The sequence below is a fragment of the Ctenopharyngodon idella genome, chromosome 11, assembly GCF_019924925.1.
Source record: "Ctenopharyngodon idella isolate HZGC_01 chromosome 11, HZGC01, whole genome shotgun sequence".
NCBI classification, from domain to species: Eukaryota; Metazoa; Chordata; class Actinopteri; order Cypriniformes; family Xenocyprididae; genus Ctenopharyngodon; species Ctenopharyngodon idella.
Genome location: NC_067230.1, coordinates 19,907,180 through 19,933,250, shown reverse-complemented (window position 1 = coordinate 19,933,250; position 26,071 = coordinate 19,907,180). Strand labels below are relative to the sequence as shown.

General features: G+C 38.2%; 2 protein-coding genes across 3 annotated transcripts in view; one reads left to right on the top strand and one right to left on the bottom strand.

The window, feature by feature from the left end:
* Positions 1-26,071, bottom strand: part of pnp4a (purine nucleoside phosphorylase 4a) — an 81,079-nt gene that overhangs the window by 30,277 nt on the left and 24,731 nt on the right. The window lies entirely within an intron of this gene.
* sox12 (SRY-box transcription factor 12) lies at positions 17,675-22,173 on the top strand. Of its 2 annotated transcripts, none has more exons than XM_051913053.1 (2): positions 17,675-17,938; positions 18,267-22,173. In XM_051913053.1, exon 2 carries the CDS (start codon positions 18,318-18,320, stop codon positions 19,425-19,427), a length of 1,110 nt encoding a protein of 369 aa, XP_051769013.1. In that variant the 5' UTR covers positions 17,675-17,938; positions 18,267-18,317; the 3' UTR covers positions 19,428-22,173. The 2 variants fall into 2 exon arrangements, with proteins under 2 accessions (XP_051769013.1, XP_051769014.1); XM_051913054.1 differs by having other exon boundaries at positions 17,678-17,908.

Here is a 26,071-nt window from a genome sequence, read left to right as displayed (position 1 = left end):
ATCCGGCGGTGCTTGTACAGTACGCAAGTACTCTTCTGATGACGAAATTCGTGTCACGCACTGTACACTGATCCTCGTGTACGCATAAAAAGTTAAGTATACTTTAGGCTTAATGCTCACTTTTCACCAATGATGTTATTGTTAACTAAAACTAAAAGTATTAAAAATTGTTTTAGTTAATTTAAATATAGCTGAATCTAGGGATGTGTCGATCAACTTGACAACCACTCCAAAAAATTTTTTTTTTGTGAATTCTGTTTTACGTGAATATTACGAAGCACAAAGCTTTGTTTACAAAAGAAATAATAGGTTAGCAATTAAATGTTACATTGCATTATTGCAACCATGGAAACATTTGGATTCGTGCAGAATGAGAGGGGTACATGAGCCCGTAAATTTGAACCATTTGTCGGCTTTGTATTCTGTTTCATGAGTTCACACTTACAAATAATCAGAGTAAAAGAGTATGCGTAGTATTTGGCGCGCTGTCTGAGGGGAGGGATCTGAGCTTGGAATTTGGCCCGAACCTAGAGTACTCTCCCTGTATCCCTGGCTGGGATAAGATCCATTTAGGAGTCGGGGTGGCGGAGGGATGCAGAGAACTGTCGAGGAACATAGGTGAGTCGGCTGTGTGTGTGTGTGTGTGTGTGTGTGTGTGTATATATTATATATATATATATATATATATATATATAGGCCTCCTCTCATGCTGATTGGATAGATCAAGTGAACGTGTTCCTCCCGAACTTTGTTACTAAAACATTGTTTTGTGATCTGGTCACCTGATTTTCCACAAATGTATCAATATTCCACTGGACATGGAATCTTTTCTTTTCCCAAACCTTCATTTGAGTCTCACTCATTTTCGCAGGGGATTATAAATGTTTCTTCCTTTCATTCACTTTAATTACTACATTTGCATCCTTTACTGTGGTAAAGTAGAAAAACACTAAGACAGATACCTTTTTACTTGCGAGACTTGGTAAGGCACATCAAGTTTATTATAAAAGTAGTTTTCTATGCAAAGTGTCAAGTATATTTTTAAACTGAAAAATAAATGTTCTGAAACTAGAGGTTAGATTTAAGTAAACTCAAAATTGCAATAAATAAATAAAATAAAATAATTCCCCACATTTGCATGGTGACTTTTAATGCTCAGCTACATAAAAAGAGCTCAAAATAAAATCCAGCTCATATCAAACAGCACACAATCAGAGGGTTTCCTGCACCCTGCTGATCAGCGCTTTCAGCAGACCCATGTCTCCTGCATTTCTGCTCCCAATGGGTGTCTCAGAAGCAATGCGACACTGACGAGAGTCAGAGCGAACAATTACTATGTATGTTTGATGCAGTAAAGCTGACCTACTTTAGCTTACCTGCTTGTAAACTACCTTTTATAGAAAGTAAAAGTTTTTTTTCAGGAACCAGCCAGGAGGGTAGGTATTGCACTGGATCAATGAAACCGATTGCTTCTCACTGTGAGGCTTTGATGCACCGTAGTCCCACTGATTTCATTCTGACAGTCTGGACTGACACACGAACATGGCATATATAGCCGCAATCTACATACACACACATAAACACATCCAGAGACATAAATATCGGCCTGTATGCATGTCTTTTCCTCCCCACGGGTGCATAGGCTTCCTGCCCAGTGCTACTGCCCTATTGCATCTCATTACACCACCTGCAGCTCTGGCCTTACTTTACCGGAAACATCAAAGGCAGCAGAGACATATTTTCCACTATAGATGAAGGAAGGTTCTCTGGGCAAGCCCCTATTTTTCGGCTCATTAATTCTAGAGGCAATCTTCCACTGTGGCTAATCCACACTCACATGCAAATAAATCAATTCTTTTAATGTTAAGATAATATTTATATATTAAGCCACCAAAAACACCATGTACACACATTGCGGCCAAAAAGGACAGGGCCGTAACCACCATAGACATGTAAATATACTAATTAGTGGTCAATCAATAAGACAGATTCTGGTCTCCCTCAATCAGAACTAAAAACATAATGATTATTAATGTTTAAGATGAGACTAATTTATTTCACAGACTATAAAAGGGCCACGACACTGCAAACAACAAAGGTCCCTCTCCAGTGCAAGTGTGTACTCTGTCAGCATGAGTATGCAGGATTATAGTCCTTACAATTGGAACGGGGCAATTACCAATGATGCAATACTCTTTGTTTGTTCTAAATATATAATGACCTCAAAAGAATTTGGGCACTTAAGCCATATGTATAAATGTATGAATATCATTGCATTAGACAATAACATATTAAAACAAGCATTGTTTATTTTAAAGAAAGACACATTTTAGGTTGTTCATTTCAAAACGATAGATAAACTTTTCAAACTTCCACGTGTTATTTTAGTACAGTTTTTTTATACTATTATAGTATTTATTCATATTTTAAATTACCTTTTATTTTTATATTTAGTTTTTATTTTTAGTGATCAAGTTTTTAAGTTTTAGTAATTTTGTTGTGCCATTCTTATTAGTTTTTTAATATTTTAGTAACTTTTTAAATTTCAGTTAGTTGCCAAGGCCAACATTTCTAATCTTCAAATAAGTTTAAACAAAAGTTTTTCATCAAACATTATTGGTTAAATAATAATAATAAATAATAATAAACTGCTTTATTTTTACTCTTTCCCCATCAGCTTTTTAAAAAAATAAAAATAAATTATGAAGTTGCCAGCCAGTGTCTGCATTTTATCATTTTCACAAAATTTTCATGCCCCGCTGAAAATTTAGTTTTATGAATATCATACAATATATCAAAAGAAAGAGCAGAGACTCTGCTTTTAAACAAACAAACAAACAAACAAAATTATTCCAGATTAATGCATTTTTTTCAACACTTTTTCCACATTTCAACACTTGAATGTGGGTAAGTTTCATAAAAAAGCAACATTCTGAACAAGAAGCTGAAAAAAAATCTAAGGTATTGGATTAGATCGGATTCAGAATGATGACCAAAACATAGATTGAGTGAATCATGTCTATAAACCCCCTCAAGTCTTTCACAGTCCTATACCTATGTGGTTTTGACATTTCATTTGGTGATGTTATGCAGATTTGATTTATATGCTGCTGAATGTTTGATGATCGTGTTAGCTTACATGCGCGCTTGTTTCTGCTTCTTCTTCGCTTGTTTTTGGATCCGGAGATTCTGTACTATTTCAGAAGATAACAGTAAAAACATGGACTGCCAGAAAAACAATGGCGGGTAGCATTGTGTTGTGTTAATGAAATATCTTTAGCTTAACTGTATCAGTACTGTTGTGTCCAGTTAAATAAGATGGTTACTCAGAACCAGTTGGTCAAAAGTAACTGCAAAAATAGCTAAAAAGGAGTTAGTTTTGAGAAAAACGACCATTATTTGGTTGCAAATGTCACTTGGCATGATATTGTGTATCTATTGCAATGACACAGGGTGACATGAGCATTTGCTCTATATATGATATCTTCTGGGCAAGATAAGGTGCAGGCCCAGCTGGCCATACCTCAAGCTTGAACTTCACATCAGAGCTCTCTCCTCAGCATGAGCTCCAGTTGTGCTTCATCTGCACGCCCTGACGCTGGCATTTCACAGGTCACCACACACACAGCGGGACCCTACTGCTTATAAAGAGTCTCTGACGTAACGCCACGCACCTCCAGCTGAGGGACCACATAACCAACTCATAAGAAGAACAGGAAGAGCTCACACAGGGAGAAATGTCCTGGTGTTAGTTTTGACCTGATGAAATCAATTAATTCTTCTCACAATGTATGAGGAACATCAAAAAGAATCAATCAAGCAATCAATTAACAGTTTGAATTGCCAGTAAATGGAAGGTTGAGGTTAAAGGTCAGAGTGAACCAAAACTGATTCAGTATAACAGAGCTTAACATTTTTTGTTATTGTTAGGGTCCTCATGAAGTTCTATGCATAATTTGAATATTTATTATTTGAATGAAAAAGCTAGTTTATCTATTTGAGTTGTCAATATGCCATGAAAACATGTGCTTCTATACTTTTAAACTTTTATTTTCACAAAGAAAAGACACTTAAAGAAATAGTTCACCCAATAAGTGAACATTCTGTCATCATTTAATCAGCCTCACAGCGTTCCAAATCTGTATGACGTTTCATTCTTCTAAGATATCTTGATGGTTTTTGCCCATTAAGTGAAAGTCAGTGGGATACAAAACCAAATTATACTTTTATTATATGGAAAATAAATAAATACAGAGACATTTTTCAAAACACAAAGACATTTCACAATATCTTTTTGTTCCACAGAATACAGTTTTAGAACAACATGAGTGCAATTATAAATGATGACAGCATTTGAATAGCCTTTTTTAAGTCATTGCGGTGCACTCGATCTTTATACTGTATGAATGTGTGTATGCGTGTATGTGTATCTCATTTTGAGGACCAAATGTCCCCACGAGGATAGTAATACCAGTAATTTTTGACCTTGTGGGGACATTTCTTTGGTCCCCATGAGGAAAACAGCTTATAAATCATATAAGTGATGTTTCTTTGAAAAAGTAAAAATGCAGAAAGTTTTCTGTGTTGGTTTAGGGTTAGGGGATAGAATATACAGTTTGTACAGTATAAAAATCATTATGCCTATGGAATGTCATCATAATGATAGGAATACCGGTGTGTGTGTGTGTGTGGACAGATCTGCTAGGTTTCTTGCCGAGCTTGCAGGAGGCATGCGTTTCTGCAGAAGAAAAGTGGTGGAGCGAGAACATAAGAATTTTAAAAAAGAAAGGGAGAAAGAGAGTCAACTTTCTCCGTTTTCAACTTTCTTTGCTCTTGGATAATCTCAGAAACCCTAAACTGAGAGTTCAAACTGCAGAGTAACAGAACACAAGGCAGATTCAATGGCCAACCTCTATAATCAAGGACAATATTCAACTTATATACCATTGATCAGCCTCCTCTGCATGTTCTCCCATGATGCATGCTGCGTCTTGGCACGGAAACCTATTGGATCTCTACCAAGAGCAATGCATTGCTTTAATGATGCTTTCAACTTTCATTGATGTAGTAAAATGTAACAAGGCCGAAAATGAAGCTACTTTAGCAAAATAAATCTCACAGAAACTCCCATTTCTCTGCTTTTCTTTAAAAAGGAAGAAAAATCATGTCATTCCAAACCTGTAAGGCTTTCTTTCTTTTGTAGAACATAAAATAAGATACTTTGAGATATGTCTCAATGTTTTTGCCTTTACAATGGAAGTCACTGGGGTCCAATATTGTTTGGTTCCAACTTTCCTCAAAATATCTTCTTTTCACAGAATAAAGAAAGTTATGAAGTGAGGGTGAGTAAATGACAGAATTTTCATATTTTGGTTGAACTATCCCTTGAAGTTTCAGTCCACACCAGGCCACATTTTGTACTTTTCCATTATTAAAATTGGGTGGCACATCAAATACATTCAATAGAAGCACCGATAAATAATTGATGCTCTGTTTCCGAGAAAACAATAGGCGGGAACAGCTAATTCCTCTGGAGGGGTACCCATGCTGAACATCAGTCTCCCATGAGACCAAACAGATGTTTACAATAGTGGCATCAAAGAGCCATCCCGGCACATGCCAGCCAGCTCTGAAGACGCCACGGCTGCCAGTTGTCAGAACCGTCCACTTTAGTTTGTTTCTTGACGGTTCTGAATTCATTAATGAGCTCAAACAAGCTGACTCCAGGAGATGCAGAAAAGCAGTCTAACGGGGCAAACACTGGTGGATAATCTCTTACAATTGTTTTTGTATGTGTGCATTTCAAGATAACTGTGAGTAAATATGTGCTCTAGACAGTGGTCCTCGCTTTCATCATTTTGTCTCTTGGCCCAACATGAGAGCGCATCATATTCATAGAAATTGATGATCATAATGAAGTGCCAAGCGTGAATCTACAGTGTGTAAATCCTAAGCCTGCACAGCTTGGAAGCAATGATAATACGCTATTTTTGTCTTGTTGTAATGGTTGTAAAAATATGCATACAGAGGAACAGCGCCTAAATAACTTGGCTATCAGAAAAAAGGATGAAGGATTAGACATGGCCATTTTTGTATCTATCCTCGCCTCCTCTCCCAGTCGCCTGCCCCCCTTCCACTCCCCTGTAAATTAGCATTATATCCATGAAATTAAAATGCAGTTCCCTGGAGATAGCCATTGAGATTAGGGTGTATACTGCAGGTATTTAGAGATACACATGTCAAGGCAAGTCAAATTAATTTCATGATTGCGGAAGATTTGAAAGGATTTCATACCACTCTGTCTGGCACTTATATTGTATGTACATTAATTGGGTTTTCCATGTCTGAGGGCCTAATAAATCACTGTTCAATAGACAACCCATCTAATAATTTCTGTGCACCTGGCATTAAATTGAGCAGGTTAAATAAGAGAAGGCTGGCAGATATAAAAAGGAGATGATGTTTCTCCTTATCTTACATCAGCTGTTTTGGGCCGTGGATCTTAATGGTGATGTTAATATAGTAAGATACACAGCTGGCCCGGTACTTTCACTTTCAATGTGGGAGTCCAGGCTTAAGAAACCTTTACAGGTAGTTTTATGTAATTCTAAAATTAACCAGTACATCACCTTGAGATCCTCGTGTCAAACAATTACTCCTAGTTCTAGCGAGATCAAGGTTGTGATACATTTGGCCACAGAGAATCAGCACCTGCAGAAAGCTCCCTATATTTCTGCAGAATCTGAACACACATGAGGTCCTCTTAAAGGGATAGTTTCAACTGACCCCGTTGACAGTCGGTATACTAAATTTAATACATTTTAAATATTATAGATCACCCAAAAATGAACATTCTGTCATCATTTACTCACCCTCAAGTAGTTTCAAACCTGTATGAATTTCTTTGTTCTGCTGAACACAAAGTAAGGTATTTGAAAGAATGTCAGAAACCAAACAGATCTTGCACCCCATTTACTACCATAGTAGGAGAAATAAATACTATGGTAGTCAATGGGGGTTGAGATCTGTTTGGTTACTGACATTCTTCCAAATACCTTCCTTCAGCAGAACAAAGAAATACATACAGGTTTAAAACTACCTGAGGGTGAGTAAATGATGACAGAATGTTCATTCTTGGGTGATCAATCCCTTTAAACTTTTAAAATGTATTACATTTAGTATACCGACTGTCAACGGGGTCAGTTGGTCATGCGAATTTGCCACGTTGGCCAACAAAAAGCTACTTGGATTGAAACTGACTTCTGTGTGAGCTGTGCTTCATACATTGCACCTTAAAAGTTTTAACTGGTGAGATATTTAAGCAATTGCACACAAGCAAGAGTACTGTTCCTGAATGAATCTGTGTTTTTTTTTAATCAGATGATTCAGTGACTCACTCGAAGTTGAATGAGTAGAGTAAATTATTCAATAACTCACATATAAAACTGAATGAGTGAATCAGTTGAATGAATGATTCAATGGCTCAAGCTTCATTAATGAATCAGTGTTTTTGAATTAATCAATTGATTCACTGACTCCCTAATAACGCTGAATGAGTGAATCAGTTAAGTAAACAACTCAATGATTAACATATAAAAGCTGAATGAACAGATCTGTTGAATGAATGATTCAACACAGTAACTTGAATAAATCAGTGTTTATAAAAAATTTGTGATAGTACTAAAATGACTAATAGTGATTTTTAGTTAAAATACTTCTATCACTGCTTAATGTGATGAGACAACTATGAGTAAGCAATTCATAGGATGATTCTCCAGAAGAGGAATAAACACTGTGGCCCTTTGAAACTTTCCGGACCAGTCCAATGCAGCAACACTGGCTCAACCAATGGGGACAGGACTATCTGTATATCTGACCAATGGAAGACAGGATTGGGGTGGGGGGTGGGGGTGTGTGTAGCAACACATATTGTTAGACAACACATATTGAACCACCTTCATCAAAGTTATCCATGTGATTCACAGCCTACTATCTCGCCAATCCCGGTACTCTCTGCCTATCCCCACAGGTTCAAATAAGGTGATTGCTCCTCTATGCTCATCACTCTCAGTCAGAGGTTATCATCATTACCCCTTTCTACTTACTTATAGCCCAGTCTGAGCGTGCTGTCTGTCTGCTCCAGATCTATGGCTTCTCTCTGAGAAGTCAGAGTAAGAAAGTCCCAGAGCCAGGACTGTGTCTTGCATTTAAACGGCTGTAAATTGCTTCTCTTTTCCCCCTGCGACTGCCATTTCCCATGTAATGGTGTCTGATGGGGGAGACTGTGATTTTGCTGTCAGGGCTGTCAAGGCTAGAGGCTGGTGCTGGATTTTAATGTGCTGAGATACAGATGAACCCAGAGGAACTGTAAAATGAAAGGCACCTATCCAAATGAGACACATGAGTTTTTGTAGAGGTTACAGGAACTATGCATGTTTCATTTAGATTACCGTTTTTTAAATATATAGTGCATTTTATGGATTTAATGTACTGTATAACCCCATAAATAAACTAATCTCATCCTTTAAAGAAATATTGAGGGTTAAATGCAATTTATGCTCTACTGACAGCATTTGAGGCATGCTACTGATTACCACAAACAAAACAAAACGTGTAATGTATTTACTATGGAAGCCTTAAAGCTAAGTCTATGATATATTTTAAATTTTTCAGAAAATAGAAAATGTTCTGCAGAATGCAAACTGAAGGACAAGAGAAAAAGCAGCTCTCTACCATCAGCTTTCCAAATGCTATCCCATAATTCAATGCTCAGCATTAACACACTGCGCTGGAGGCTGTGGCACGGAACAGTCTTTAGTGAATGAAACATTCCCGTAAAGAACCAGATGTCACACATTAGCAGAAAGTATGCAGGCTGAGGCTCTGCTGTGGGCAGGCTGGGAACCGTGGCGTAGCTCAGTTTGCAGAAAGATCAAGAGCGTGAAGCAGTACAGGTGCAGAGGGTCCCACAGGGCAGAGACTTCATCCCACTTCCATGATCAAAATATCATAACGCTATTGGTTTAGGCTGCCTTGCAGGCAGGGAGTAATTGGTACAAGACTGTCACCTCCAGTGCTGACTGCAACAGACAGAGAGGTTGACACTGAAACAAACCTATGGCTAAAGAGAGGGGAAAAAGTGTTAACACAAAACATCACTGTCCACTGACTGATAACCCAATTTATTGGCACATGCTGTGTTGGTTTTGCACCTGAGCAGGGTTGAAGACCTAGGATGTATAGTGGATATGCTCTTTGCATAAAAATGAATAACTAAAGCACAAAGAATTCACAAAACTACATATGTAATCCTCTTCAGACTTATTACTGTGATACTCCAACATCTAGAACATAAGTGTCTTTTGAGTCGTAAGAGACTCTTTTATCCTTCGTCAAAGAGTGTCTGCCAGGGACCGGGCAGATTTATTAATAAGACTTGGAGACAGACGTAGCCTCATTTGCTCTTTGCTTATATCCTTGGGAAGTGCAGTTTAATACAATGGTGATTGAAATAACGATGAAGACCCCATTAAGAGAGGGGAGACACTTTAGGATGCTGCCCCTAAAACAATGAAAAATTTTAGTCTTTGACGCAATCTAATTTAATAAAAAGTACAGCTTGTATCCCGCAGCATGCTGTTCATCTGGAACAGATTGTTCCTAAGGAAAAACAAATTTCCTGCTGATATTACACAGATTATTTTCATTGGCTATGAACAGACAGATGTCACGGAGTTGTGCTCAAAAGAAAATCTTATTGGGCATGAGAAACATTTTTCTCTGTGTTAGTCAAGTGAACCGGTGAGTTACATCAGTCGATAATAATCTTCAAATCCTGTCAGCTGTTTTGATTAACTTGTTTCAATTATGTTTACTCCCTGAGAAAACTGTATTTGTCTTGAAAATATATCAAAAGAAAAAAACGGAGATAAAAATGTATACGCAAAAGATCGTCTCTGAAGCAGAGAGGTGCCAGAACATGTGGAGTTTCAGTGCCTGAGACCCAGACAGAGGAGGATAACATAAATGTCAGGAGTGTTATGCTCATAATGATAGAGTTGGGGAGTTTGGATCATAGCAGAACAGCATGTACCCTGTCCTGCCCTTCACTCCAAATCCCTGTTTCTATGGTTTGCCCTCATCTGACAATGTCAAAGCCAGGCTTGTGATTTGTTAAGGGACACTAAACTCTACATATTCATATTCCTTTCACCCGCCATCAACCTCCATTTCTTCTTGGTTCCTCATTTTTACAAACTGTCAAAACTGACCGTGAAATAGGTGGAGATATGCATGTAGCAGTGGGGGGATTGGGGGTTTAATGTTCAGTTATCACCCACAGACAAACCCCCCCAAAAAGCATAAACCATTACTTTTTCTCCACTATGTTAAAAAAGAATAATATCTTACAATTGTCTTTTGTTTTCGTCTGACTTTTGCCTTTCATCATTATTTCAAAGTGAAGCAACAAAACAAAACAAAACACAAAACAAAAGAACAGTACAGAAAAGCAAAACAAAACAAAAAACGAAACTAACACTAATTAAAGTGTTTTGGAAAATGTTAAGTACTCTACTCAATGCTCAAGGCAAGATTTGTGTACTTGGTGGTGTTTTGAAGCAATTGCAACATATACAGGTATACAGTAGATGCACAGTATATTTGGCAAATATTATTAATAAAAGTAACATTTGATTGTTTGCAAAGCATGCATATTTTATGTTTGCATTCATTAAAATCTCTTTAATTGACTATTGCTGGCTAATTGACTACAATAACTTATAATAAATAATTTAAACTCTTACATCTATGGTCCTTTTAACATCAGACCAATGTCTCCTTAAAAAAGAGCCGGAGAATGATAAATTAAAACAACAACAAAAATTAAATATAGACTGCTATTCATGCTTATCAGACAACCCAAAAGTGCACTAATGTGGATGTTTGCATGTGTTTCTTAGTTCTTAACAACTGTAGTACAATACTAAGAGACATTCCCTCTCATGAATAAGGAAACAGCGAGGGTGGGCTACGATGGTTGAGAGTTCATAGGGGAGACTTGATTCTCTAAAGTGCTCAGATGCAACCTTTTAAGGCCCTGGCCTGTCACTGCCAATGCACACAGTCCGGGTCCCCTTTATTTATCTCATTCTATCGCCCCACTTAGTCACTGACCCCTCAGGAGATGCTTGACCCTCAGAATCCTGGCCTGTGATTGGACAGAATAGGGGGAGCAGTAGTAGAGCGAGGATCTCACTGTTGACCTTCTACTTTCAGAGGGTGGACTGATTCTTATAATATACAAAGCAAAATTGCACTGAACATGTCCATCACTGATATCTTCACAACAACATATGTCTGTTGTGTAGATGGAACATGTCTTACTGAATTTCCAAAGCTACAAGCTGTCGATTAATGTTTATATTCACCATCTGGTGATGTTAACACTACATTGCTGCACCACAGTGGAACCGCATCAACAACAGCCATTTTGTAAATAGAGTTATCAAAGCAGCATAGAAATAAACAAGACTTGTCTGAATGCATCACAGATTATGACCGTTTAAACAGACTCTATACAGTAAACCAGCCAAAACTAGACGAGGAACTGATGTATGAGTTTGGTTGCATGATATAACAGTTTGATTTGATTTGGGTTTTGGGGCAATCAGGAATATTCATCTTTTCTCCTCTGGGGAGATTAGATTTATACACTCCTCACTAATCTGTCATCTCCGTTCGAGTTCAGACTGACTTTCTATTCTCAGAAACGAATGGCCGAGGGGGGCAGGGGAGCAGTCTCAAACGGGTCAGGGGTTGTAGTCTGGGAGATTAGGAGTTCACGTTCATTTCTCTTGTTTCTGTCTGAAAAAGGCCAAAGGTTGCCAGCACAGGAAAAGGAGGAGGGGGGTTAGACAGGCTAAAATCTCAGACTTGTGTCTGCCAGTGCAAGCAAGGATGTAATTCGTAATCTCTCAAGTCCCAAAACAAACACAGACGAAAACAAACACACACTCACACTCCTCTGCAGGACCACCACTGACCATGGAGGAGAATGCTTATGTGTCAACAGTGTTCAAATATAGAGTTTCAATACTCTAAAAAAGCCTTTTCATATCAACTCATATGAAGCCTTTGCATTTCAAATGCGCACCACAGCATGTCCACTGTAGATGTCCACATACAACAAGAGCAGCAAATACACAAGCACAGCTGGAGACACCTTTTAACCAGGCCCAACACAAGGAAGGTATATACACATATATATATGTATATACAAGTTGCATATAAACATTTAAATAGCACATTAATTGCACAAGGCAGTTTTTAATGATATAATTATGTTTCTACTTCAATTTATTGATGAAATATAAAAAATGAAATGGTGGCTGTAATAAAAACTAGTTTTCATGACAGATTTATTAAAACATTAAATAATAAAAACAACAGGTTTAGTGAAAAATAATAAATATGTGATGAACATAGTGCATATATTTAGCAAAATGTATATAATGACATTAATATATAAAAATAATTATACTTTTAAAAGAAATTATGCTAACACTTTATTTTATTTTCCTTGTTACATGTACTTACTATAGTAATAACAATAAATTATGCATTATTACATGCAACTAACCTAAACCACACCTTAACCCTATAGTAAGTACATGCTGGTAATTAATGTATAATTACAATGTAACAAGGAAACATTAAAGTGTAACCGAAATGATTACTTTTATTCAGCTAGGATTCATCTGTTGATCAAAAGTGAGAAATGACTGATTAAATGACTTATATTGTTACAAAATAGATAAATAAATAAATAAATGTTATACGAATAATTCTGAAAAAAAAAAAGGTTTAAAAATCTTCTATAAAGATATTAAGCAGCACAACTGTTTTCAGCATTGATGATAATAATAAGAAATTCTTGAGCACCAAATCAGCATATCAGAATGATTTCTGAAGTATCATGTGACAAATACATAAAAATAGAAAGCAGTTATTTAAAATTATATTTCACAATATAACTATTTTTGATCAATCAAATGCAGCCTTGATAAGATACTCCCTTCAAAAACTTACTGACACAATACAAATATATCCAAATGTTACCTTTTACATTACATATTGTTTGACAATACTAGAAAACTAAAGAATATCCTAATCAAACTAATGATATCATGATGCAACATCCAGAGGTGCAGAGTACAAAACTGTGAAGTTCTTCAGGAATCACTCATACATGTGACAAGCATGTTATTGTTTCTGCCCAACCATTTTACATGCCGCCTACCACAGGGGCTAATAGATTAGGCAAAATTTGTCATCCATGTTCATTCAGCATGCGGTGGCATCACTGCTCCCCTCTTATTCAGAATCTGGAGCAGCAGTGAGATCAGGCGGTGCCCTCCTCCCTCTGCCCACTAATCCCTGAAAGATGATCTATCTGTGTCCCGCTCTAACACTCGCTCGCTCGCTCGGGACGGGTATGGAAGAGGAGGCGGCCCTGTCCTTATCAGCCAGACAGACACCCATCCTGCTCAGGGGGTCCAATCCTCCCTTTTCTGCCCGTTTCGTAATTAGATGATGTGTCTAGGTCTGGCCAGGGATTTGGCCAGGGCCTGAACTAGGTCGGTGGGTGATAGTGTTGTTGTCTTTTTTCTTTTAACACCCTCCTCCCCCCCATCGCTCTCTAGTGTCAGGCTAATATCAGTTTTATTTGTCAAACGAATATGTCTGACACACAGTGACGTGGCCCAGATCATTACGTTAAGTGCTGGAGGACATATTGACACTGTTAAGAGGTCTCAATGGACTGATGTTCACTATGAACTTGACACAATAGACCGTGCAAACATATCTGTGATTGGATTTGATTTTTTTTTTTTTTTTGCTGATTCAGAGAATCAGAGAAAAAAACCTGGCCCATATACCTATATCAGAATTACATGAGTCGACTGATGCATGACTATATGGGAATATATAATTTGGCAGACAAGATTTTGGACAGTTGCCCATTATATGGAAATACCCAGAAAAATGCAAGCTTGCACTTCAGCCCTCGGGTTCTGACGACCTCCTTTCATTGATTACTAAATGTATATTACCATTATTGGCACTTTAGTGACAGTCTGCTTTAATTAACTGTTTTGGGCCATTTCAGCGTGTATCGATGCAACAGCTTATTGATGCAGTGACGCTGACCATATGGATCGGCTGACATATTTCACTGAAGCATTAGTGGCTGTATCTATTCAGATGATGATAGCTCATTCTAATCGTCAATTTTGTGGAAAGATGTAATGATGTCATACCAGGACAGTCGCATGCGCTTTCAGATCTTCTCATTTAATGTTCAGATTCTGAAGGCAGGCTTATTAGATGTTCTGTATTCCCCATGCTCCTTCATTAACATTTTACTTTACAGAAGAAATTGATGTGTGAAGCCACTAGAAAAAGACAGTGCCCACTGCGTCACGTTCCAAGATTAAGAAAAATATAGATTGCAGCTAATTTATCTCTTTGTCCATATCCATTCAGTCATCAATCCATCACGAGCATCCATTCCATGACATTTTAGGAATGATACATCATGTTTATCTTCATATAATATACAATACTTTATGAGATATATGAGCTGACGTTCTGCAGTGTGGCATGCTATATTCTATGGTAAAACGAATAGTTTCGACAAGATATGCACAAATATTACAATTCTGGGTGCTATTGTTTAGCTTCTAAGTATTTTCATAACCAATAAATGGTTAATATTAAAATTCTGTACTACTTTGTTTTAAAAAATAAAAATGAAAACACAAATCAATGGTTTTTCAATGCTACAAGTGAATTAAGCCAGTACAAAAGTATAATGTACACTATGAAAAATGGACATTTATTTTTCTAAAGACTACGTTTAACGATAAGCATATAAGCATAAATAACAGTAAATATAAAATATCGGCTGCTAGACTATATCAAATAAACCTTATTCAGAGCAGCGCCATGATGAGTATGAAAGCGAGAATGTGAGGTAGAGGTCTGTCCTGCTCCCGCAAAAAATATATGTTACCTTCTCCCGTGTTTTGTCCCACTCTCGCCTGCAGGTAAATGTATCCACTTGTTAAGTCGTGACGTAAGGAACGCCGTTTCTGGGTCCAAGCCCCGGCTCGTTTCACTTGAGAATGCCATCTCGACGGCCGTTTATGAGCGCTATTTATTTATTTATATGAAACATTTAACATTTTAAAAAGTTACACATTTAAAATACTTAAAGTCTCTGTGCTCGCAGCGTCACAGACATTAATATTTTAATGATTTATAAGATGAATCACTGTCTGGCCATCTGGGATTTTGGTATGGAGATAAAGGTTATGATTATAATTTTTTGGTAGTATTACACCACATCATGTGTGTATATTAGCACCGTTTGTTGTTTTCTTGTGGTATGAGACAGAGCGTTTGGACCCGGAAGTGCTGCCGCGTGACGTCAGACTTAACAACCGAATAGGTTTTCTCAGTATGTCCATGAAATTTCCACTAAATAGTTTCAAGTTAGGCCGCTTAGCACACATACACCTACACATCCCAGCATAAATGCATCTACATTCACAAACCACTGTTCGTTTTAACAGAAAAGCAAGAACAGGCTACTACATGCGCTCCCTTTATAATCACTAAAAAGCTGTCACTCATTTTAGTTAATCGCGATCTCACAAAGTTGCGTTATAATCAATGAAGCAGACTGCACAATGAATCTTTCATTATGCCTACACTTTGTTTGTTATAATGGGAGGATCTGTGAGCGTGCACTGAACAAAAGCTCTGGCGTTTTGAGAGGTGAGTGGATTCTAACTTAAACACCTCTGATTGGCCATTGCGTTCAAGAAATCAACAGTTATGTTTGGGATTGGTTACACTGTAAAAATGTGCTGTAAATAGAAACCTTTCCAGAGCGCAAACACTGATACACACTTGTAAACTCTGTTTCGCCAATAATAATGCTACTATTATGGAGAAAACTGATGCTAAACCAGCAGTTATAGGCAGATTTTCCTTCTTATTTTTAGATATTTCTATTTTCCTGCATCCTGCACACATGAGTATCTTACCGCCCGCTCCCACGCTCGCCCATAAAATCTTGTCCTGCGCCGCACTCTGTTGCGGGAATGCAGGTCTTTACTGTGAGGGATAGACTTATACCATGTTTTCAATGGCATCCACTGTAAAAAGCTCCTAGATCACTTATAATTTTTCACAGCTCATGTTGTCTGGAGTTTTTTGTCTACTGAAATTTCTTGGAAAGATATTTTTGCAGTGTTTCGTCAGCAGACCAATCCAAAAACACATTAAATAACAGTACAGCCCACTGAAGAGATGTATGTCTATCCCACACAGCCTTGCTTTCATTCCCGTTAAAAATCAAAGATGGCGCTGCTGTTAAATAAGGTATGTTAAATGTTAGATATTCAATTCAATTCAATTCAATTCACATTTATTTGTATAGTGCTTTTCATGATACATATCGTTTCAAAGCATAATGTAATAATTTAGGCAATTTAATGGTTAGCAGTTTAATTGAAGGTAGAAGCAATGAGCTCCTGGAAATAATGTATTACATATTAACAATAATTAGGATATATAGAATTTTGGGAATGTTCATGTTGATTCAGATATTGCGTCTTCTGAAGTCCTCGCAGGAGTTGGCGCCGTCTCTTCAAAGGTGTTGGTCATCTGAGGTCTTCTTAAGAGGCTGGATCCAAACTGAAGATGGGCGTCCCGAGGTGAAACAGAAAAGCAAATGGAGATCATAACATTAAGCAAAGATAGTCATGTGCAATTTATCATCTGATATAAGATGCATTATGTGAATGCTTGGCTAAAGGGATGCGTCTTTAATCTAGATTTAAACTGGGTGAGCGAGTCTGAGCCCCGAACATTATCAGGAAGGCTATTCCAGAGTTTCGGAGCCAAATGTGAAAACGCTCTCTCTCCTTTAGTGGACTTAGATATCCTAGGTACAACCAGAAGTCCAGAGTTTTGTGATCTTAAAGAGCGTGAAGGATTGTAGGGCAATAGAAGATCGGTAAAGTAGGAGCAGATATGTTAAAAAAAATTCAAAATCTTTTATTCTTAATAATAATAATGCAAAACATCCAAAAAATAAATGTAAAAGGTGGAGAAAATGATTCAGTTACAGAATTTAAAATGCACACTTACACTTACATATTCACATACATTTTAACCTAAAATGTTGGTGTTGATTTTTAAAAAAAAAGTGCATGGATAGTGTCAGATACCTAAAATTACACACAAAAATGCGAACACTGAAGGCATGCCTGCAAGTGTGCTATTTCCAGTTATGAAAATCGAGAAATACATCACACAGACTCATGAATACATGACTCTACATGTGCCAGACTGCCTTGAAGGTCTTGTCCTAATTTAAGTTTTTGCTTGTAGCATTTTACACCTCTTCAGTTAGCATCTCTCTCTTTCTTTCCATCCGCTGCACTGTAGCTGTGCCTCACTGCATGGAAACTTTCACCCCCCCATCCTTGACACTCACACACCCACATACACACAAACACACACACCACGACAGAGAGCGGTGGGTGGAAGGGGAGGAGACTGTGTCTGGTAAGGTTGAGCTGTTTACAGTGTGGGTTTATAAAACAGCAGACGAGGGGGGGCGTTCCTACAAAGAGGGAGCAAGGAGGAGAAACGGCAGACGAGGATAGGGAGAGTGACTGAGAGGATAGACAGCGTCTGAGAGAGAGGGTCCGCATGCAGGACAGAGTGATAAAACAGCAGGCAGACGCTGGAGAGCTTTTTTTTTTCACTTCTACCACAACTGCTACAGCAGAGGAGATGCTTATGTGAGGAGAGCAAGTGATTGTGCATAGTAAGCAGAAGCTGTCTTTATTTTTTTATAGTAAGTACTACATTTTAAATCATATTTTAAAAATTGTTTGTTTGTTTGTTTGTTTGTTTGTGTGTGTGTATATATATATACATACACACACACACACACATTTCATTAACTTTAATTTGCTATATATTTTAACATTTTAATAATACACTTACATATATAGAGTCTCATATGTAACTGATTCAGATGACATTTAAAGATTTATGTCATTATCAATATATACTATAAAAGCATTACATTTTTAAAACAGTTGTCTTAGAAAAATGAAAGCTTGTATTTAAGAGATTAAGTTTATAAGAGGTCACTGAAGACATGTCTGTATTTATTTCAGGATAAAAGCAGGATTTGATAAGTTGCTGCATCTTAGAGTGTTTTGTCATGGATGACTCTAGGGAACCTACTGAATAGATCTCAGCGCTGCATCATGGTTCAGCAAAGAACCCACAAATACTTGTCAGTCATGGACAGCAATTCTACCAGAGAGGTGTTTGTGGGACTGGCGGCAGAAGACGATGCTGAGGTATTTGGACATGTACCTCCAAACAAAGATCCCAACTGGTGCAAAACTCCAACTGGGCACATCAAAAGACCAATGAACGCTTTTATGGTCTGGTCCCAGATTGAGAGACGGAAGATTATGGAGCAGTGGCCTGACATGCACAATGCAGAGATTTCAAAGCGCCTCGGAAAACGATGGAAACTACTGCCCGATTATGAGAAGATACCCTTCATCAAAGAGGCCGAAAGATTGCGTCTAAAGCACATGGCTGACTATCCTGACTACAAGTACCGGCCCAGGAAGAAGAGCAAGTGCTCTACCCCTGTGAAACTTGGCGAGAAGTTGCAAATGAAATCCAGCAAGCCCCATTCAGGAAGATCAAGTGGGCTCTCCTGCAAAGGGCTAAAGATCAAACCTGCTTCTACCAAGCATAAAATGAACTTCAATGGCAATAAATACAAGAGCTACAGCGAGAGCATGAGCGATGACGACACAATGGATGTAAACTTAGAAAGTCCAGTGACTCTGCAAGACGATCACAACACGTCAAGTCACTTTGTCCTTCACCAGCAGGCCACCGTTCAGTCTGAGGACCAGCAACCAGTTCCTGAGCTCAGAGTGAAAGTGCCCATCTCTCAAACCAGCAGCATCCAGAGTCTCTCCTCAGACAGCGAGTGCCAGGCTCCCCCAGAGTCCACGATGAGTGAGCCACAAGGGTCGACGTCTGGAAGATCCTCCACACCGACCTCAACCAGCTCCTCCTCTTTGGTGTCGTCAGCGTGTTCGGATGAGGAACTGGACGAGGAACTCTTGCATATCATTTCAAACAGTATGCCTATGGACTGCTCTGCTCTGGACAAGGACTTTGAAGCATTTCATGCTAACTCAGGATCCCATTTTGACTTCCCAGATTACTGCACTCCAGAGGTGAACGAAATGATTTCTGGGGACTTGCTCGTGCCCAGTATCTCAGACCTAGTGTTCACCTACTGAAGTTGAGTCCTCTGTAATGTGGTCAGGCCTGCATAGCTGCCAATTTAAAAATATTTTGTCCGTGTTGTACTTGGACAATTCCTTTTTCCATGTGTTTATTTTTCTCAATGAATCCCGTAAGTGCTATTGCTTTACTTTCCAAGCATGTCACATCTTGTTGGTTTAGCTAACAGACACACAGGGCTTTGCAGAGCTGTTAGACATTCAGATCTTGTTCAACACTTCAGAGAGTAAAACATTCAGATCTTGTTCAACACTTCAGAGGAAGCTGGGTGTATTTCTTAGAGACAGAGAAAGCTGAAAAGCTACTTTCTCTAAGTACCTGATGGGCAGCAGTTAGAGGCAAAAACTTGTATTGATTTAAAGTGACAATTCAGCCAAAAATTAACATTTTGTCATCATTTACTCACCTTACACTTCCTTTCTTCATGAATTACAAAAAATATATATTTTGAACAATGTGTCAGTTGTTTTTGTCCATACATCCATAGTCAATGGGGACCAAAACAACATTGGACACCATTGGATTTCACTGTGTGAAGAAAAAACACTGTGACATTCTTCAAAATATCTTCGTTTGTGGTCCACAGAAGACAAATTGGTAAATAAATGGTGACAAATTTCATTTTTGACTGAACAAGCCCTTTTATATCCAGCACTGTCATTTTAATGACTCCTTATAATGTAAACTCTTAATCATTATTCATTCAAATATACGATTTCCACCACAAGTTTCAATGTGCACAAATACGGAGGTCCGCTAACAGTATTGGTACATTAACATTCTGAAAGAGTAGGGAAGAAATGATGAAAAGGAAAATATGACTGAAACCATTTATTAAAACCTACAGCACTTACAGTAAAGCATCAGTAACCTTGCGGAGGAAATCACTGCAGACACGTAATTCATATCCTATTCGTTAATTAGGTAATAGCACTTTCATCACCTTGCCATTGCTGCAGACGTTAAGACACACATGTGATTTAAAGGCAGCTCTGCATCGGCCCTGCGTGCAGGTGTTTGTGTGTGTGTGTGTGTGTCAATGTGTGCCTGAACTGTTTGGACTGTGGACAAAAGGGGGTTAAGGTTAGGGTTTGGGGGTTGGGAATGATTCTTTCAGGGAACTGTGCATCTGTCCATGCAGGCAGCAGCTTTTATGCAGGGGTCGGACTCTGCGCTTACCGAGCGTCTGCCGGGGTGGGGAGGCGTACGAGGGGGGGCTCTTGCACCGGTTCACTGAAATGCATGTCATGTCTGCAGTCTGGCTGCAGCTGCCCCGATCAGGGCTAGAAATCTGTGTCTGCCAGCTGGCCCCCATTGACTCTCTCAGGGATCGTTTGTCTAGGTCCTAGTGCCTCCCGTAGGTAATTCATCTGTGATGATCTGTGTGTGCGTGTGAGCGTCTCTTTCTCTCCCGGAGAAGCCATCCGAAGCCAACCGAAGTGACAAAATGCCCCGATTTCTCAAAACAGGATCCGTCCTCTTTTTTTTTTTTTTTTTTTTCCACCCACATGCTCTTATTAATTTCAGCTCAGTTGGTGCCCGGGAGACCGGCATTATTTACCTCCCACCAACAGTTGTCAGAGAAGGGACAACAAACCCTGCAGTTTGTTTCTTACATAAACTCTTAATCCTCATTGATTCCCGACATCCTGTGAAGATGCAGCAGCATGCTGTGCAAAGCGAAGGAACACAAAAGGAAAGGGACCTGATGTGTGTTTGCTCTTGGTTTAACCTCACTGTTTGGACTGCATAATGACTACTTTTGTGACCACAGAGGCATAAACAGTCTCCATCTTGCTGTGTTTCCTTATTGTAGGAAAGAGTTGACTGAACTAGTTCGGTACAACCAGTATTTTTTCTAGACCATGATAGTTTGCAAATATCTTAGTTTTATCAAGTGGTTTTTAGAATGATGCCACATTCGGTGGTCAAACATGTAATTCAGGTATATGTATTTCAACTGCAAAGGGAAATGGCGTTAAACATAAGAGGACCGATAGAAAAGATGGACACAGTTTGTGATACGAGGCCTTCATTCATAAAACACAAACATATGAGGATTTTCGATGTATAAAAACATTGCGTCAACATATATGTATAGCGCAGAAAGATTTAGTGCTTTAAAACTGAAGCGTTGGCATTTTAAATGCTCAAAATTGTAGAAACTGTAGTAACAACGCAAGCTACTGGAACCTTCCGTTTCTTTAAAAGTGAGGCAATGGATGGCATTACTTTTGTAATACAAAAAGGTCATTTGTATTATGAAAAACCAAAATCAAGTTTGCATGCGTCATAAATAAGGATTTGTGAATAGGTAAAACAAAAGGCTTAGGCCTTCAACAATCATCAGGGAAATGATTTCAGGAAAGCGATATGTTCACTATTTTAGCAGATTCTGCACTACTGAAATTGTGAAATGGCTCGCCACGCCTGAAGTTAACACAGGAACGAGTCTTTGCATTAAGACGTATGTCAATCAAATCTGTCTCCATACACTCTTGAATAATATCAGGTGACACACTGAACCAATACCGTACCAAACACCAGCAGTCAATTAAATGGACTCAGGACTAAAAACATCAGCCCACTGTGGATCTGCTTTGATTCAGCCATTACTAAGATGCACTCCGTTTGGCCATTGTATGTCATTGTTGATGATTTGCAAAAGAACTGTATGTAGCATCAAAGGTCAATCTGCAAAGTTGTACCTTTTTAAATATTAAATATTTTAAAATGCCACAATCCTTCTGGGTGCATTTTTCAGCTGTAAATAAAACATTATTTAAGTGTGTCTTAAAAATGGGTGCTTTACGTTTATATTTACCAGCATATTTTATCATTTTGCAATTGTTTTATTTTTATTTTGCAGACAGTGTCATTTATTTATTTGATATTTTACTAAGAGCACCAGAAAATGGGAACGACACATCACAGATGGGCTCAGGCAAATTAGTGTCAAAGTGATAAATGCAGAAAGCTGTATATAACTGAAGCAGTGTAAAAATACCCATCTGGTCGGCACCTCCTACTTCTGGGCTGGGGATTAATGAACAGCATTCTGTGTGATAGAAAACCAAGGGCAATGCTAATTTCACACAGGCCAGACTCAGCTTTGCTAAACCTGTCATATGCGGAGCATGCGCTTCCTCATTTCCATGTCTGGCGGAAACCTGCTGCCAAAATCAGTGATTGCCACCAATGGAGTCTTATTACAAAACATGGGCCAGTCTTTCCTTTTAGGACTGAAGGATTTTCATGGCAATAAGCTGATCTATCACAGAAGACTCCACAGACCTGCACAGTGGTTTGTACTGCAACAAACGCAACAAAACCAGATAATTCCCAATGCAACACTGTTTTAGGCGCAGAGCTAATTTATAATCTCAGCATGATGCTGTTTCAGCTATTACAGACTATAGGTGAGAAATCTTATGTCGGATCCCCTATGATCATCTTGGAATGTGACAATAATATGAAATTCTTGTAAAACATAAAACATCAAGAGTCATCAGCTAAAGCACTCTTCAGAATCAAAAGGTGGCCAAACTATGACCATATTGCCTCAAATACATTTTCATAGTTAGAGGTCCACTTCTCTGATTGTTTCCAGCGGAAATAATACTAGGTTGTTATTTTCCACCATTTTTTTAATGATTTATTCCTTATGCAATCAGAAGGAGATTGCATGGTCGCAAAACCTACAACTTAAGTGATATTTAATCCATAGTATATTATGTTGTTTGAATGCTTGTGGTTTGGATGTTTCAACTGTTATCCGGTATTACATTATACCGTCATCCAGGTCTAATGCTGTACACTGAATCAAAAGATTTTGTTGCCTTTACATGAATGACCACAGGATCTGATCAGCAAACACTGCGTTCGCTGTCACACAGAGATGTATGCATAAAGTATGACAACGTGTGGTGTTCGAGTTACACTAAAAGTGTTAATTTAACACATGCAGAAGTGATGTTGTCATGTTTGCATTTATGCTATTATAATGCTCTTAAAGGGATAGTTCACCCCCAAAAAACCCTCAGACTTAAACATGTATGTCTTTCCCTCTGTGGAACACAAAAGAAGTTTTTTTCCAACATGTCCAAGCTGCTCTTTTCCATACAGTAGAAGTGAAGGGTGACCATGGTGGTCAAGCAAGATTTTCAGTAAATAATGGTTTGAATTTCACAAAAATGTCCAACCCGATCTCACAGCAATTCGTACATATAATTTGTACGAATTTGTACGGTTTTTGCTAAATCGCATGTATTTTACGAGTTGCCAAATTCGTATGAATTCATACGAATGACCTACTCCTAACCCCGCCCCTAAACTTACCCGTCACTGGGGTTTAGACAAATCGTACGGTCGTACGAATTGGTCGTGAGATAGCATTGAAATTTCTGTTTCTAAAACAAAGCTATCACATGGCTTTAGAAGACTCGGAATGTAGAGCACAAGCTATATGCGCCTATATGCGGTGCATTTACTTTCATTGTGTGGACTAGAGCTGTGTGAACATTCTTCAAAACTTCTCCTTATGTGTTTCATGGGAAAAAGTACAAAGTATGGGATTGGAATGACATGAGGGTAAGTAAACAATGACAGAATTTTTCTGAACTGTTGCTTTAACCTACGCTTAGAGAATGATACTTCTGCACGACTCTCTATAGGTTTGAGCGTAATAGATTGTGATTGTTTTCCTCAGTCATTCTCTTCACTGCACTGCAATAAAAAAGGAAAAATAACTCCAACTGTGCACAAAACCTCTCAAAAAACAGTCTTCTACATGTTAGCAGACTTTTGGACAATTAGCATTGCGTAATTCATGTGCATGTCTGTTTCCATAGTGTGGTGTATTATCTCTATACCTCATAGGTACTGAGCACAAATAGAGACGAAAGCACTTTGGTGTACATAATGATGGTAGATCTGAGCAGCGCATGTTTGTCGTTTTGATGGACTCATCAGTGTAATGACACCCTCATCAATAAACTGCTTTAGTCGACACATGACCTTGTCTGTGTGAGTGTGATTTTAAAGAGCTTACATGCTCAACACAATTACATATATGCGCATAAAGCTACTTTTATCAATTCAATTAGTGTGGATTAAGCATATGTACCATAAGCAAGCTGCCCATATGTAGATACAAGTTTTCTAACATGCATTTGACATAGACCTGTCATGTGTGTCTGTTTAACGCTGCGGGTTTCTCCCACTCTGTCTCTGACGCGAGTTTCAGAAAGGATGCAGATGTTCTTGTGGTCAAAGCGCACAGGCATGAAAGGTTGCAGCAGCAATGTAAGTGACAGCACGTTACATGCAAACATACACAGCCAGCTCCATATGACATATGAAAATGCTTTAGTACTAACAAACACAAAGAACCATTTCTAGATGCTTTTAGCCTACACAACTGAAAATGGCCAGTAATACAATCAAGTGTGTGAACTGAAATATCATTATTGTTGTAATTCACTGTTAAGTCACTGTTCTCACATGTCTAAGTTCATTTCTACATATAAATTGAAATCAGTTTAAATGAGGGCCATTTGATTAGTCAACAAAACTTCGGCGAAGACTTCCATATGGGACGGGTTGTGATGTTCTCTCCTAACCGTATATAAGAACCACATGGCCACTCCAGCCAAGGGCGACGTTTAACTCATCATGACCACAAATTATGGCATTTTCCACTCTTGTGCCCTGTCTGAAAAACTTCACAGCATGTCTGCAGTGAGTCAAACAAATACATTGTAAACCAGCCGCACAATACACTGTATAATATTCAGTGACAACAAATAAATTTTCTTCATAAATTATCCTTTCTTCATAGAGAGGCAGAATAAACACACTTGTGTGTGTTTGTGTAATGATCCCAAATATAATGCGCTACATGATTATGATAGATGATGCCTATATGGTATTTGCTTTTATTGAAGCCATCAGCCTGCATTATCAATTCCAGGTGAAAACTACATTACCCATGAGTCTGCAAAGAAATCTCCACCAATCAGAGAATTCCTGACATAAGAACTCTGCCCGGTCACTCCTATATAATGCACTGCGAATGACGTAATAGAGCCAGTCTTCTATTAACTATTAAAAAAAATTGGTTTGGTTCATGGCTTATAACTCGGAATAAAATCTGATTAAATTAAAACACTATAAACAATTGTTTATAATGCTACAAGTGAATTTATGCACCACAACATTAAAATGTGTAGCATAAAAAATGCATTTTGAGATTTACTAGAGATTACAGTTAACATTTATTAAATGTTTTTAAAAATTAAGTTAAAAATTATTTGAAAGGTCATCTAAATATAAAATAGGGAAATAAGCACGCATAATATACAATACTGACTTATATACCAATATAATGTGCATTTCCTTATTTATTAAGGTTGAACTTCACGTACTACAGCCAGTTGCAAACCTTTGCCTTTTGCTTTGCATATCTTTAAATAACAAAGTTGAGGAAATCCGAGCACAGGTGCCCCACACTGCGGCACCCCCAGAGCAAATGGAGATTAAGCGCCATGCCCAAGGGCTCAGAGGAACTAAGAAGTGCCAAGGGCATAATTCAAGATGGGATCCTCCTCTATATCTAACCATTGGTTTTCTACTTCCCTTG

What these genes read in the sequence shown, in the direction of transcription:
- sox12 (XM_051913053.1), top strand. Translation starts at nt 18,318, where the DNA reads ATGACTCTAGGGAACCTACTGAATAGATCTCAGCGCTGCATCATGGTT.